The 14,747-nt window shown below is 41.9% G+C and overlaps 1 protein-coding gene across 2 annotated transcripts in view; it reads left to right on the top strand.

Annotated features, from left to right (window-relative positions):
• The first annotated feature begins 460 nt into the window (after positions 1 to 460).
• Positions 461 to 14,747, top strand: part of LOC101483022 (protein jagged-2) — a 50,729-nt gene continuing 36,442 nt past the window's right edge. For both annotated transcript variants that reach the window (XM_004554690.4, XM_004554689.4), the window contains exons 1-2: positions 461 to 802; positions 1,768 to 2,091. In XM_004554690.4, the coding sequence (XP_004554747.1) occupies positions 731 to 802; positions 1,768 to 2,091 (396 nt within the window). In that variant the 5' untranslated portion in view covers positions 461 to 730. The remainder of the gene's footprint in view (positions 803 to 1,767; positions 2,092 to 14,747) is intronic.

The raw sequence follows: 14,747 nt of genomic DNA, 5'->3' as shown, positions 1-14,747 counted from the left end.
GAGGGCGCTAACAGCCCTGTTTCCTCAGGCTGCAAGTCAGTGAGGAGCAGCTCGTGGCGCAAACAGCATGAACTGCGCTGTGCATGTCTTCACTGATTATTTATGGCTATCGTTTACAGCATGTGAATTATAAGAATAAAAGCAAAAGTTTCTCTGTACATTTTTTCTGTCACATTTTTATCGTGACAATTTCATATAGAGAAACATACAGAGAAACTTTTGTTTGAATTTTGTTTTAATTGATTTGATTTTTTGCTAAGAGCCTTAAAAATGCCCAATTCGAGGTAAAGTGTGAGAAAACGTCAATAATAAATCTATCAGCTGTCCTCCCTTTTTCCCGCCCCTCTCTTCATTGGCTCTCTACACCGACGTTCCACGCTAACGGGGCTGCGATTGGTCCGCTGGGCTGGCCGTCAAAGAGAGCTCCGGCTTTGGGCAGAGAGACGCACGCTGCTTCTAGTCCCTGCTGCTCAGTGCATCGAGCGGCGGAGGGAATTGGAGTTTGTGCGTCTTGTTGTGAGTCCGTGGACCAAACAGCAGCAGCACCAGTGCGCTTTTCCTCCTCCAGAGCCGCGGGCATCCCGGGGAGGAGCAGCAGCCGTGCATGTATTGGATAGAAGGAGGAAGAGGATTCTGCTTTTTTGCCTCATTCATTATTATTTTTTGACTCATTGAGACATCCATATTTTCGCTTTTCCCTAATGGTAACCAACACCGAGCAGCCGGAGACATGTGGACTAATCTGGGGAAACTGCAGCGCTTCTTCCTCTTAGTGTGTCTTCTCCTGACGCTGCGGGCTGAGGTGAGAACTTTATATCTTTCAGCTCCGAGGCAAATGATGATTTTGTTGCTCTGAAGTTCTGATTATTATTATTATTAATGCTGTTGTTGGGGGTTTGTTGTGTGTGGTTGCTTGTTTTTTTTTTGAGGGGGGGGGGGGGTTCTTGTGGGGGGCTCGGAATAAATTCCATTCTTAATTGAATTGCCTCCTGAATCACGTGTTCTGGAATTTCGGGAGACAAATTAGATTTGCCAAAATTCTCTGCTGTGTCATAATTGCGCGTGTAACAGCAGACATCCGCAAATTTGTTCTCATCCAGGCGCCGAATGACTGCCATCCGCACCGAGTGCGTTAATGCGCGCCCGCTCTTGAAAGTTTGGTTACTCTAAGAAAAAAAAAGATCGTTAAGTGTCTTCACATGTTAGCAGTGCACCCTCACCTGCACAGAGAATCCCTCTACTGCTGTTATCAGCAGCAAGCGCCTCTAAATCTTTTAATGGTTTGCTTGTCTTTTCACTTTAGGTGATTTTGACTTTTAACTCAGACTGGATGGGTTTTCAAGGTGGATGTGTTTGTAAAGCAGGACTGCAGACTGATCTGCAGAGTGAGCTAAACTGGGAATGCTAGGTCCCGAAGCTGAAACGTGCCAAAAATGTACAGTAGCGTCTGTGCAGAGTGACTGCGCTGCAAACACATGAGCCGAGGTCGTGTTTTCTCCCCACATCCACTTGTTTCCACCTGGAATGTCCGCGTGCAGTTTTGTGGAGAGCTTTCACTGAATCAGTGACATTTCTCGTAAGGGCGGCGATGGTTATTTAACCGAGGGTCATGCAACACTTTGTATACCTGCATGAATCACTGATAGAAACAATAAACTGACTAAATGTAAGGTTTAAATTACTATTATTATTATTTTAATTACCTGTTACAGAGAGATGCTGCTACCATCTTAGGCATTTTTTTTCACACTGCCTTGTTCTCCTCAGGTGTCTCGGGCCACCGGTTACTTCGAGCTGCAGTTGATTTCGGTGGAAAACCCCAAAGGTCTGCTAAACAACGGCGATTGTTGCGACGACGAGAAGAGCGCGGCGGAAGGCCACTGCGGCGAGGACGAGTGTGACACCTACTTAAGAGTGTGCTTAAAGGAATACCAAACGGAGGTCACGACTAATGGACCGTGCACCTACGGCACGGAAACTACACAGGTTATCGGTGGGAATACTTTTCAGTTCAAAGGCGGACAGAAAACGGGACAGAACCGGAACAACGATGTCGGGAAGATCAAGATTCCCTTCCAGTTCGCGTGGCCGGTAAGTGGACCTTGTTTGATGGAAATTTGCCACGTTTATGTGATAATTGCGCTTTTTAAATTTTTGTTTTGTTTTGGTTTTTTTTGCTGTAACATTCCGATTTCTCTTAAAAGAACGCGTAAAACACTATGTTCGTTGAAATGGCCATTTAGGACGCGCAGGTGGACGCAAGTTTACTAATATGTCATTTTATTTGCCAAAAATAAAATATAAATGTAAAATTGGATGCTGTCACGTATTGAGGCTAAACCCTGGCTCACGCAAAGTGCAGCGCGCATCAGTTTGGCACAGTTCTCTGCAACAAGTCGCTCCTTGTCTGAATCTCTGCTTGCCACTCATTCTATCCGAAGTTTTGGCAACTTTTGGACTCTTCACATCATCAGTGATTCAGTCAAGTCACGGGGTAGATCACGCTCTTCTCTGGGAACTTTGCAGGAAATGTCCGCGTGCTTCTGATAAAGCCAAAACCACCTGGTGAGCGCAGGACGCAAGACTTTTACGCATAGTGGTGGAGTGGTGTCTCAGTTCGATGAGATACCAAACAAGCTGCTGTTTGTGTGGCTTGTGTGTTTAAATGAAAGGAAAGGGGGGGGGGGGGGGGGTTATGTAAGGATTTTCAGTGCTGATTAAGAAGTGGCAGGTAACTTATTATCTAATCCAAACAGAATGGAGAGCCAATCAAAACCTGCCCCTGCTCCTTATTTGGAGGCACAGCGTGGGAAAGTGGATCAGAGCTGGCAATCAGAGTTTTGTTAAAAAAAAAAAACACTGCTGTTACACCCACAGATCTGCATCAGGGAGGTTTACTGTTTGAAATGATGTTTTGGTGGAGTTTACAGGTTTTGTTCCCACAAAACAGCTGAGTGAGCTGTCCAAACAAGAGTCATCAGTCACTGTGAGACAATCTGGAGAAGAGGATCAAGGTTAAAATTGATCATCAGAGCATGAAGGCAGGGATAATCACACGATATTAAGGGAGGTGATTAGTCCAGTAATCAATTAGCCAAGGAAGGGAAAGTGATAAATCTTTTAATGATTGAGCAAACATTTATTTACATTCCCAATTCCTAACTATTTTATGATTTAGCACAGTTAGAAAAACTAATAAATAAACACTCAAAACCAAATGCACAAAAAACGGTTGACTTCTTAGTGGAAACACTGGTAGATTCCTTTACTCAAAAAAAATCACTTTATAACATTTTTTTGCATTTTATTTTGTTAAAAATATCTCAGGTCTGACCCATGAAGTCATGGATAAATGATGATAGAGGGGCGTGATAGGGTGCTGGGATGTCCTGTGGCAGAGGACTTCTCTGGGTTCCCAGGTGTGCATCAGACTTATTCCACTGGGAAATGGGATCTGTAGTCTGTGTTTGATTTGAACTTTCTTTGGTTGTTCTGAGGAGTTTTTGAGGTGTGGCCCGGTGCACTGTCCTACAGGATGGAGCTGCTTTTCGGTGGGTGGCATCCACACAAGACCCAAGATTTTCCAGCAGAACATTTCATTGTAACAAAACGGTCAGCGGTAGAGCTGGGCGATAGAACGATAATGATATGTATCGCGATATAACTTTTACTCGATAGAGAAATTAAGCTATCGCGATAGACCTCGCCGCTCTTGTCCTCTTAAAAAAAAAAAAAAAAAAAGGTCAGCCAATCCAAATTAAGTAGCGCAGAGCCGAACCAATCACAGCCGCAGCGTCACGTCGCGTGACTTGTTACGTACAGCACAAGTGCCAAGCCCCACGTGTGTTTGTTTGGGAAGCAGCCAGCGCGTAATGGAGGAAATGAGTGTGCCAACTAGAAAAATCAACCGAGCGTGACCGAAGAGAAAACAGATGATGGTTCCAATGCCGGAGAGATTGTCGAACGGAAGAGCCATAGAAGTTCCGTAGTGTGAAGGTATTTCGGCTATTTCAAGTCTGACAAAAAACAGAGTAGCGTGCACTGTAAATTGTGCCGAAAGCAAGTCTGGAAATACAATAAACTGGTGCATGCGTCACACTGTGCGCCACGTTATTGTTTCGGTGAAATGAATTTCTACAATACTGTTACTGTTAATTCTACTCTCTGCAGTGTTTAAATGCTTACATATACACACAGTTACTGTCCCTCCACACATACGACTCGGTTCTGCTTCTATGCCCCAGCTTTGTTTACTTTTTCCCACCGAGGCTTCTAGACTTCTGATTGGCCAACATTTCTGCACGGTTAGGAATCTAGCGCCACCTGCTGCTTTGGCATGTTCATAGCAGCGTTTTCCTTCATTTCTGCCTTTATGTGTGGACGGGATTATTTTTTAAAACAAAAACGGAAAATCTCCGTTTTCAAAAATACCCGTGTACGTGTGGACGTAGCCTCAGTCTCTGAATGGAAGCGCTAATTCGTCATTCGGCTTTTGTCAGACTAAAGTAACTGTTAAAACTGTTTGAAAAGCTAAGCTATACAACAAGGAGAGATTGAGAATTTCCTTTTAGTTCTCAGTTTATTTGATATTGACAAAAGTTAGTCAGTTTTGTCTGTTCTTCTGTAAAACAAACTAAGATTTATTTTTAGAATTAATATTTTGTTTCTAAGTGGAATTGACAATTTAGTCTGTTTCGTTTGTTCTATTTTGAAACTTAAATGCTTTAGTGGCTGCCTTTTGTGTAGTTTGCAATATTTGCCTTTATTTATCTGAAAAAGTCTCATGTTCCTTAAGTACATCTACCCTGTTGAACTTATTATGAGAAATAAATATTTAAATCAAAACAAGCTGCTGATTATTTCACATTTTACTTGTGAGCAACGGCACATTTAAATCTTACAAATATAGTTATTTGGCTTATATCGTGATATAAATGAAAAAAACATATCGTGATATGAAAAAATCTCATATCGCCCAGCTCTAGTCAGCGGTATCCGTTTCATCTGTCAGCAGATTACTGTTGCAGTTTTTCAGTGTACAACGGTGTACCTAATCTTTTTGATTTTTAAAAGATTTACGTTAATACATAGCTTTGAACTTTTAGGATCATGTGGTGGGTGTTTGGTAGAATTCAAAAATAATATTTTGCAAGAAAAAATAAAAACATGAAATTACTTTTATGAATGACTGTGTGTGTGTGTGTGTGTGTGGGTGGGGGGGGGGGGGGGGGGGGATGAGTCCCCGTGCATCTGTTCATGTCAAAATGTACATATCGGGTTCTTTGTGTGCTTGGGTTGGCAGCAAGACCTTCCCATTCATCACTCCCCATGGTCAGCTGTCAGCAGAGGGGAAGATGGAAGTAGTAAGTTGGGGCCTTGCAGGCAGATTCGGTTACCACTAAGTTGTGTGTGACACAGGCGGTGGATATCAGTGTCACCTTCTACTCAAACAAGTGAACATCCTCCGGTCAATCGGGGCTGGGGGATGCCTTTACCTCGCCGCCTCTCAGGTTCATGCTCTACCCATTATTGGGTCATTGTTTCACTCGTCATGTGTGGGGTTGCTGTTTTCTGCTATCTGACAGACAGCAGATAGAGGTGTGTGTGTGTGTGTGTGTGTGTGTGTGTGTGTGTGTGTGTGTGTGTGTGTGTGTGTGTGTGTGTGTGTGTGTGTGTGTGTGTGTGCAGCATAAAGAAGGAGGGTATCAGCATTCAGCAGCTTCTTCTGATGAGGATGTCAAAGTCGCAGCAGTTGAAGGCTTGTAAAACAAATAGTTAGAAATAAATAGCATTTCACATTTTAAAGCAGTGCTCCATAAAGTTAACAGTGTTGAGTGAGCTGGTTTTATATGTACAGCGTCATCATGTTGATTATTTGGGAGTAACTGATTAATCATGTAATGTAAGATAATTGAAAAAGAAAGAAAGAAAAGATGCCTGGAATCAAAAATGATGTCTTTGAGTGTCTTCTTTCTACCCGGCAACACTGTAAAATCCACAGACAGACATCATTTAAAATAATAATCAGGAGAGAAAAGCAGCTAAAAAGAAAAAGAGAGGCCATTGCATGTAACCGTTTGTGATATCCCAGATAATACCGACTCTAAGCAACTGTTTCTTTCAGCTTGAAAGTTATAAATATTCAGATTCCTGGTTAAAGACAGTTACAGCACGTGCACCACAACTTCAGTCATCTCAAACCTCCAGATCAGGAACACCTGAATGATTACTGTGTAAACTTTGGCCTTGTTTCCCAAATCTTGTCGGACACTTAGAAGTGATGGAAATGACTCAACCGGTGAGGAGAATAAACTAAATGATTATAGCAAAATGCTATGAATAAAATAGACATGACAGTCAACACAAAAGGGTTCAGACAGTCTTTATAGTGCATGTTTGAGGTTTGGTAACACAATAGTGAACTCAGAGGAGAGAAACAAAGTATTGATCCGATACCAATACCAGGGTTGGTATTGATATTGGTAAACCTTTTTGCAGCATCAATTTCATGGAACTACTGTCCTACCTTCTTCAGTCAGTTTTTGCAAAGTGATGAAAACTCTATTTCTAAAACATATTAATGTAGTTATGTAGCCTTTTCTCACCTGGGATTAGTTTTATTTTCGAGGAAAACTCTGTTTAAGATCCCAAATATGTGTCGTATGCGTGTAAAATTTGTTGTCAAAAGGATGAACACATGTATGAGGCTGTGGCCTGTAGCCTGTGGTGCTGCTATAGTAGACTCCATTGGCTGACCTCTGTATCTGGGCCACTGGTCCTGACATAAATTAGCTGCAAAAAAAGGACATTGTTCTGCCCTCTCTTCCTTTGCCAATCATTTCTCCTTCATTTTAACCCCTCTGGCTTTTGGGGCCTTCAATGACATGTTCTTTCATTAGAGAAGAGAGGGGGGGAGGGATTGGTCGATAGAATGAAGGAAGTAGTGATGATGGGGCAAAGGGAGGTAGAAGGGAAGAATGGGCCCCCTTTCAAAATTCTGAGGTTTTGCCACAAGGGAGGTGTATTTTTAGGATGCGGTCTTTTAAGATGTTGCTTTCTTTTAGTTGTTTTTTTTATAGTGACTGAAGCAAAAACAAACATTTACTTCTTCTCTTATTCCTTCTCTGCCGCTCCACTCGTACCCAAACCTTCCTCCGGCCCTCCATCTCCTTCTCCCTCTCTCCTTATGGGGGTATTTTTAGAGCTGCTGTCCTTCTCTCACCCCTCTGTGAGTAAATCAGGGATCTAGGGTGAGTACTCCTTCAGTTTCATAGCCCGCTTTTTTCCCCCCCCTCCTGCCTGCCCCATCTTTTGCCAGAATACCCCCTCCCCGCCCTCAGCCTGGTGGAGCTAAGGGACAGAGGTGGAACAGCTGTTGTTCAGAGACCTCCTGCTCCCCCTCCTCCTCCTCGGATAAATGTTTTAGCGAATTGCATTAGGAAAGCAGGCTATGATTACAGCACACGTCGTGTAAGATCACGTCTCTCGGAGGAGTATCAGTGAGCAATCACAAAGTGTAATGTTGGATGACAGCGAGTTGCTGCCTTCCTCGGTTGTGTCCTCGATGCTGCCACTGCCAGCGGTAGGCTCGTTTGGCTCATTTGCCGAGTGCGTCCTTGGCGCAGTCTCTGTCTCTTCCATCAGGGAGCTCTTTCCTGTTTGCTGATACTTTTATGGTTGATTAGGTTTGGGTATTGGTTAGGAGGATGTGAAGCCCAAAGGGACAGAGGTGTAGGGTTGGTCTGGTTAGGGAAGCTGAATGAAAAGACACATGATGCAAAAGCACATGAAGCTGACTACCTGGTGTTACAGGTGGGCAGTGTGGTCACAAAGCCAGAATTCTGGTGTCAGCTTACTGAAGTATTCTCCTTGCATTTCACGTTAACACAGTTTACAGGAGAGAAGGAATTTAGAAAGCTAGTGTCTGCTTTTTAAATAAAGTTTGATTGTATTTCTGAGTGATCATCATACGTATATAATTTTTAAAGAATATGGAGGTACATCTATGTTGAATGTAAGGATTATGCAGTTGTTTAGTTTGGCGCAGGCTGACGTAAATGACTGGTTTTTGGTGGAGAGAGTGTTTTGAAACTACACAGGAACTACAAAAAAGATGAAGTATTTAGAGTTAAGACTGGTTGCTCATTTCCTGGATTAAAATGCTTTTGAACAACATCCTGCAAAATTAGTTACTTGCATGCAACAGTTTGAACCAGCTTTATTGGCTGTGTCCACCAGAGTGCTAGTAAGCAGTTTTAGAAAGCAAGCTTTTAGTCATGGATGCAGATTTCAGAAAACGCAGCCGCTCACAAAATAGAAATGATAGTCTGCGGTCTCCAGCCTGCTGCTTCTCTTAGTTTGTGTTTAATAAGCCTAAAAGCCTGCAGCGTGATCATGGTGAGGCTCTGTTACGTGATGTTAACTGCACTCACAGTGGATCTGCTCATCTTTCCCACGCTGGTTTGATGTCAGATGACCTGTTTCTGGTCAGAGGCATGGAAATGTGTTGTTAGCTGCTCTGCCTGGTCAGCTGATTGATGCACATGCTGTGGATGGATTTGATTTTATGTGTGACTTGTGTGTCTGCGGGGGCGGGTTTGTGTTTCTGCACTTATTAGGCTGTGGTGATATAAATGGGTTTACATCATTAATTAAAACTTTTTAAAGTAAATACAAATTTTTTTTTTAGCTTGCTACTTTCTAAAGCAAAACGTGAATAGAATTTAGTCACGATAAAACTACACAGAATGCTTTACATGGTTTGTAATTGACATTTCACATCATAAATAACACAGCAGGTTAATACTATTGCATTACAGTGTCGTATGTCTTTCTCCCTTCATCCTTGACCGGTTGCAGCAGATGGCCACTCCCTCTCTTAGCCTGGTTCTGCCAGAGATTTTCTTCCTGTTAAAATTCACTTTTTCCTTCCCACTGTCACCATGTGCTTGCTCAAAGGGGGTTGTTTGATTGTTGAGGTTTTGTCTGCATTAGTATAGCTTACAATATAAAGTGCCTTGATGCATTGAGGTGACTGATGTTGTGATTTGGTGCTCGGTCACACGGTCATATAAGTGACTTTCCAGCATTCTAATTGTGTTAAATTCATAACGTGTGTGTTTTGGTGAGGCAGACATGAAGTAGTATATGGATTATGAACACTGAGGTGAGCAGGGGTGATAAAAACAACATGTTAGAGGCATATACACACAGAGCAGCTTAATTTCCCACTCGACTCTCCAGTTTTGCTGACAGGGCTAATAGAGCGCAGTTAGATGTGGGTACAGGGAGAGACATTATGATGGGATGAAGAGGACATAAGGCGGGATGGAAAAGAGAAAGCGATTTTGTGTGATGGCCAAACCTTCCTTTGTTCCACTATTTATTTACCTCCCAAAATCTCCCATCAATCCCATGTTTATTTTATCCATCTCCCTCTTTCTCTCACAGGGTACCTACCAGGAGAACACCCTCCAACTACATATTGTGTTAGTTAAAAGGTTTTTGGCTTTGGTTAGTTTGTTTTGTTTTCAGGGTTCAGCGTTCACCTGAGGTTTGCTTTTTCTTTGTCCAAAAACAGACTGGGAAAGGATCATTGCATTATTTTATTTTTGTATTTGGCTCATTTAGGTTCATGCTGTGAACCAGCTGATGAACTAAAATGACACGGAGAGAAGTTTTGGAATTCTTTCATGCACAAGGTCAGCAATTCAACAAGCATAATCAAATCTTAATCCTCATCTTATAAGGATTTTTTTTTTAGTTGTTTGCAGGATTTTGTAGTTTATACTTACACTAGAGTGACACACTTGTTGGTAGATCTTCTTTTTTAGAGTTTACTCCAGTAAAGAGCACATGAAGTAGGAGTTAGACTTCCTGACACGACTGTCATTCTTTTTGTGGAAAAATGAAGCGAACGAAAGGAATAAACACACTAGAGTTCAAGTAAACCACTGCAAAGATATACAGCATGAACAAACCCTGACCTTACCCTTACTCGTCATTCGGCTGAAGTAATAAAACTGGAGAGAAACTCATAGAAATGGGCCTTTACACATCTTACTACAAGTCCCTCTTCGTCCTCTGTATCCCCCTGAAACGTGGATACTGTGCAGCCTGTTGTAACTGGCCTCTCCAGAGGGATTGGGTGAAGGTTCAGCAGGGTTTCTCAACTCATGTGGGACCCAAATCTCTGCCAATAATCTCTATTGCCCAACCTCCCCTTCATGGAGAAACCCGTGAAATACTCTCTGAAGCGCTATAATGTAACTAAACTTAATCTACCTTTCTCCTTTTCCATGTAAAGGATCAAAGTGTAAGGTTGTCATGTCTGATATTAGTCATTAAAAGCTGATCAAACAAAGCAAATGTTATTAACCCGGTATGCTTATAAGATTAACAGACATTTAAATGTGTTGTGTTTAACTTAAAGTCCCAGATCGAATCTATAAAAAGTGCCTGTGATGTCTTTGTCTTACATTGTAAGGCAACTTAAAACTGACGTTGTAAAGAAATGTGACATTTCTACTCCTATTGTACTTTATCAGACGTAGCTGGGCGTTAGAAGGTTACACCAAAGTTTTAGCCAGTTGGCCACATAGTGAAGCACGAGCGAGCATCAGTATGTGAGTGAGAAATGACAGAAATGATGGATTAAGGGCCCTATTTATTCTACCTTCTTTTCCATCCTTCTCTGACTTTTGAGGTATTTTTTATTTGCTTCTCTTGTTTCTTGTCACTTTTTATTGATAGAGATGAAGCTCCACTCATCCACTTGTCCTGTAGCTTTTAGCAGCTCCACAAGCTTGTCATCATCAGTGTAGTTTGCTTGAGAAATCTTGAAACTATAGATGCCCATTAGAACACTTTAAAAGGAGTTTAGTTCTTTTTAAATGCACTAAAATTAATCCTGTGTTGGCATAAATGTGCAACTCTGAACCCAACGTGCTCTCATACCACTTAAAGTTTATCTACCATTGAAGAAGTTCATTTAAAACAGCATTTAGACCTAACATTACCTAACTGCCCCCACCTTGTCCACATGTTAAAAAACATTATTTGTGTTTGCAGCAAAGGGCAGGTGGACCGTTTATTTGTCACATCTGTGCTAAGGTGGGCCACTATTGAAGGACTCGGTCAGGATTTTCCCATGGCGTGAATATCGCTTTCCCAGTGGAGCTGTGGAAATGAGGCCTGCTTTAACCTCTTTGTCACCGCACCTTTCAGCAGGAACAATGACTTTATACCTCAGCTATTGTCCCTGGATATTGAGTTAACAAGACAAGTGGAGAGAAGGCGAAACAGAGATCTAGGAGGACAGCTGTGTTGGGCAAATTGTCAGCATTAGAGCATCTGGAAGTGCTGAATATGCTATTCATAAATATATATTCAGCAAATGTGTCTTTGGACTCTGGGATGAAGTCAGGGTAGCACCTCCATACTGCTCATTATCACTTCTTTCACTTCTAGTCCTCATTATTATTAATCCTACTGTACGTATCAGAGGTATTACTGTAAGTCTCGGCAATTTCCAACTTTCAAACTGCAGGTGGAGATTAAAGGAAATGAAAAAAGATCAGTGAATTCTTTGTTAAATCAGTTTGTGGTTTAGTATGTAAATGTCAGAACATGAAAAAATGAGTTGCAGGTATTTCCAGTTGTGTGTCTTGTGTAAACAGAAAGGGAATAACTCAGACTTACAAAGCTAGGATTTATATCGTACGTCAGCTTATCTTTAGAGGGCTGATAAAGAAAGTAAAAAGAACTGAAAAAAATATTGTTCTTGCCACAGGCTGCTTGATCACAGTTGGTTAAACACACAGGTCAGTTGAAATTGGCTGGCTAACTGGCCGGGTCGCAGCCCCAGGTGTGTGTGCCTGTGCTGAGTCGGGAGTTTTCCCCTCATAGCCAAGAGGTTTGCTGTGAGTATGATTCAAGGGGAAATAGTGTATTGTTTATTTGCAGTTTTTACATTAGAATCAGTTCAGTTGTTCTGACATAGTTTTGAGAGATCTTGCAGACAACAAAGTTACGATAATAAACATTGTTCTTGACTGCCTCACTGGCTGTTTTTGTGCACACCTGGATGTTTTGGTCTATGTCTTTGGATGACTTTTATGCAGTTCCAGTTCAGTTTCCTGAACAATCTTTGAACAGTATAGCTTTCACCAGACTAGCATCGTTTAACTGGGTATTAACTGCTGCACATACTCACTCTACAGACTGCATCCAGACTTGGATGCACAGATACCTATTGTGCTCCTCCAAGATCACAAGTTAAGAGACGAGCGATTGTGCTAGTACTCCGAGATAATGCAGTAAAACATGAGAAAACATCAGAGTCCCCCACTTGTGGTTGTGATACACAGATGTACATGCACAGTGGCTGAGTAAGTGCAGCCAGCGGCAGCTTCTGACGGTTTGATGAGGTGGTAATAAAAACTCAGATTTTTATCTCTGTACATGCTCTGACTTTCAGCGTTCAGTGGAAATTTGGAGAAGCATCGTATAACCTTACTGTAGAGGTATGATTAGAGAAAGTCACATTTCTTTCTTAGTTATATCACTTAGGACTAACTAATGGATTTAAGGTGGTATTTTCTCCCTCAGACATACGTGCTATTGATTCAGTATGAAAGGCAAATTCACAGAATTCCTCTCTGTTGCCGGAGGAGGCGGCGTGACCTGGAGCGACAGAAATAGCTTTTCACGCGTTTGGTGTGGGAAAAGTGAATTGGGTCATTTCACCATTCTGCAGCTCCAGTATAAAGACCTGATTAGATTAGCTTTGATTAGATTTGCTGTCTGAACGAGGCCTCCTCGGGGAGGGTTGGCACATTGAGGCCTCCTTAGAGAGAAGAGGTGGTAGTGGGTGGAGGGGTGCTGGGCTCGTTCTGTTAATAACGTGCTAAATTAACCATCCGAGCCCCTCTCTGCCGGGAGCAACATGTTTTATTCATGTCAATAGACTAACAGGTGTGACGTGACAGGTGTTGCTGCTGCTTTTATTTTTTTTCTTCTTCCTCAGATCACAACTCTGGAAAAGTTGTTAATTGGGTCTCTGGATTTTTTTTTACTCCTTTTGCCGTGAACAATTCCTGGCTGTTGTGAGTTTCAGTTCAAAGAACATTCCTCGTCATTATGCTCCACCTGTGACTGTGGAAGTTTTTCAAAAATTGTTGTTGCACATCTTTTATGCAACATCCTTGTGGTATTAATTTTACATTACTGCACTCTGCTTTTAATTTATTTGACTGTTCACACATGGAGGCTTTTGACATTTGTTTTTAGCTCCTGAGTTCTTCTGAAGGGTTTGTGCTGTGATATTCTTTCTTCTTTCTTCTTTCTTTCTTTTTCTAATCCTTTATAAGGATTTCCAAAATTAAAGTGGAAGTAAATTAAATGATTGTTAGAGGTGCCCACTGGAGCCAAAATGGTCGTTAGTTGTAATTGTTAGTTTCAGCTGTTCAGTTTGCTGCCTCCAAATGAATCCCCTGAGGTATTACTGAATAAGAATGCATCCTTCAGTTCAGTTGTTCTATTATATTTTATTTATTTAGTGCCAAATCACTACAACAGTCACCTCATGGGACTTTACAGGTAATAATACAGAGAAACCCCATCAATCAGGTGGCTCCCTTTGGGCGAGCACTTGGCGACTGTGGGAAGGAAAAACTCCCTCTTAACAGGAAGAGACCTCTGGACGAACCAGGCTCAGGGAGGGGCATGAGGCGAGGGAGACAAGACAAGGTGGTAACATACATTTTTAATTGTGCTGCATTTATGTAAGCTCAAATATACTCTATATACTCTAACTATATGAAGTTACACTCAGAACCTGACATAAAGCACAGAAACCAATACAGCAAACGAACCATGGAATTATGGTGATTAGAGATTTTGTTGACACACCCACCTTTTGCAGTATTTTGTTTTCAAGTAGCTGCCAATCAGAAAAAGTTGGCTTAAAAAGAGGAGAAGGAAGCTAAAACATCTTGTTTCAGATATACGCAGTGAGAAAAATACAGCTTATTTGATTATTGCTGTGAATAATGCAAACCTACTCTAGTACTATTAGGAGTTCTTAACAGTGAATGATCTTCTGGCCTTAGTTTTATAGTACTGGCACCACTTCATCTGCACAATAGCTTCTCTTATGGCTTGCAGTGCCGTTTAATTTGTTCCAACAATATTACACACACTGCTGAGTGCGTTCAGAGGGTTCTCCAAAAGACTCAGATTGAGACTGCGCTGTTGTAGACTGCATATTTTTTTCAGTTTACTCCCTGAATCAGTTTTATAAAAAGTTGGAATTCCCTTCTGGGAATGGAAAAGTAAAATCAGGGTGACTTCGATTATCCAAGCGAGAACTCCAAGTTTTCTAGTGGCTGCAGTTCAGTGGAAGAAAGCTTGTTAGTGCGTATGATACACATAATTTGCAGCGTGTCGAGCAGCTCCAGACTGTACAGTTTATTCTCAGCAGAGTTGTGTGTCGCTGGCGGCTGTTCCTGCCGTGGTGAGGCAGTAATTTATTCATTGAACAGGTGAAGGCGGTGAGGAGTGGGCTGGTTTCTCCTCGCCTAATGAAAACTCAAATCCCTCTGACTCCTGTAAATTGGTTAGGAGGTGTCAAGTGTCTCCCAACGCACCCTTACACTCCCTTCCTCCCCTCCCAAGCCTCATGTCTCTCTCTCTCACACACACACACACGCACAGACACAAACACACACAGATAAGGTTGTCTCGCT

This window comes from Maylandia zebra, linkage group LG19, assembly GCF_041146795.1.
Source record: "Maylandia zebra isolate NMK-2024a linkage group LG19, Mzebra_GT3a, whole genome shotgun sequence".
NCBI classification, from domain to species: Eukaryota; Metazoa; Chordata; class Actinopteri; order Cichliformes; family Cichlidae; genus Maylandia; species Maylandia zebra.
This window is presented reverse-complemented; position numbering and strand designations above follow the sequence as displayed.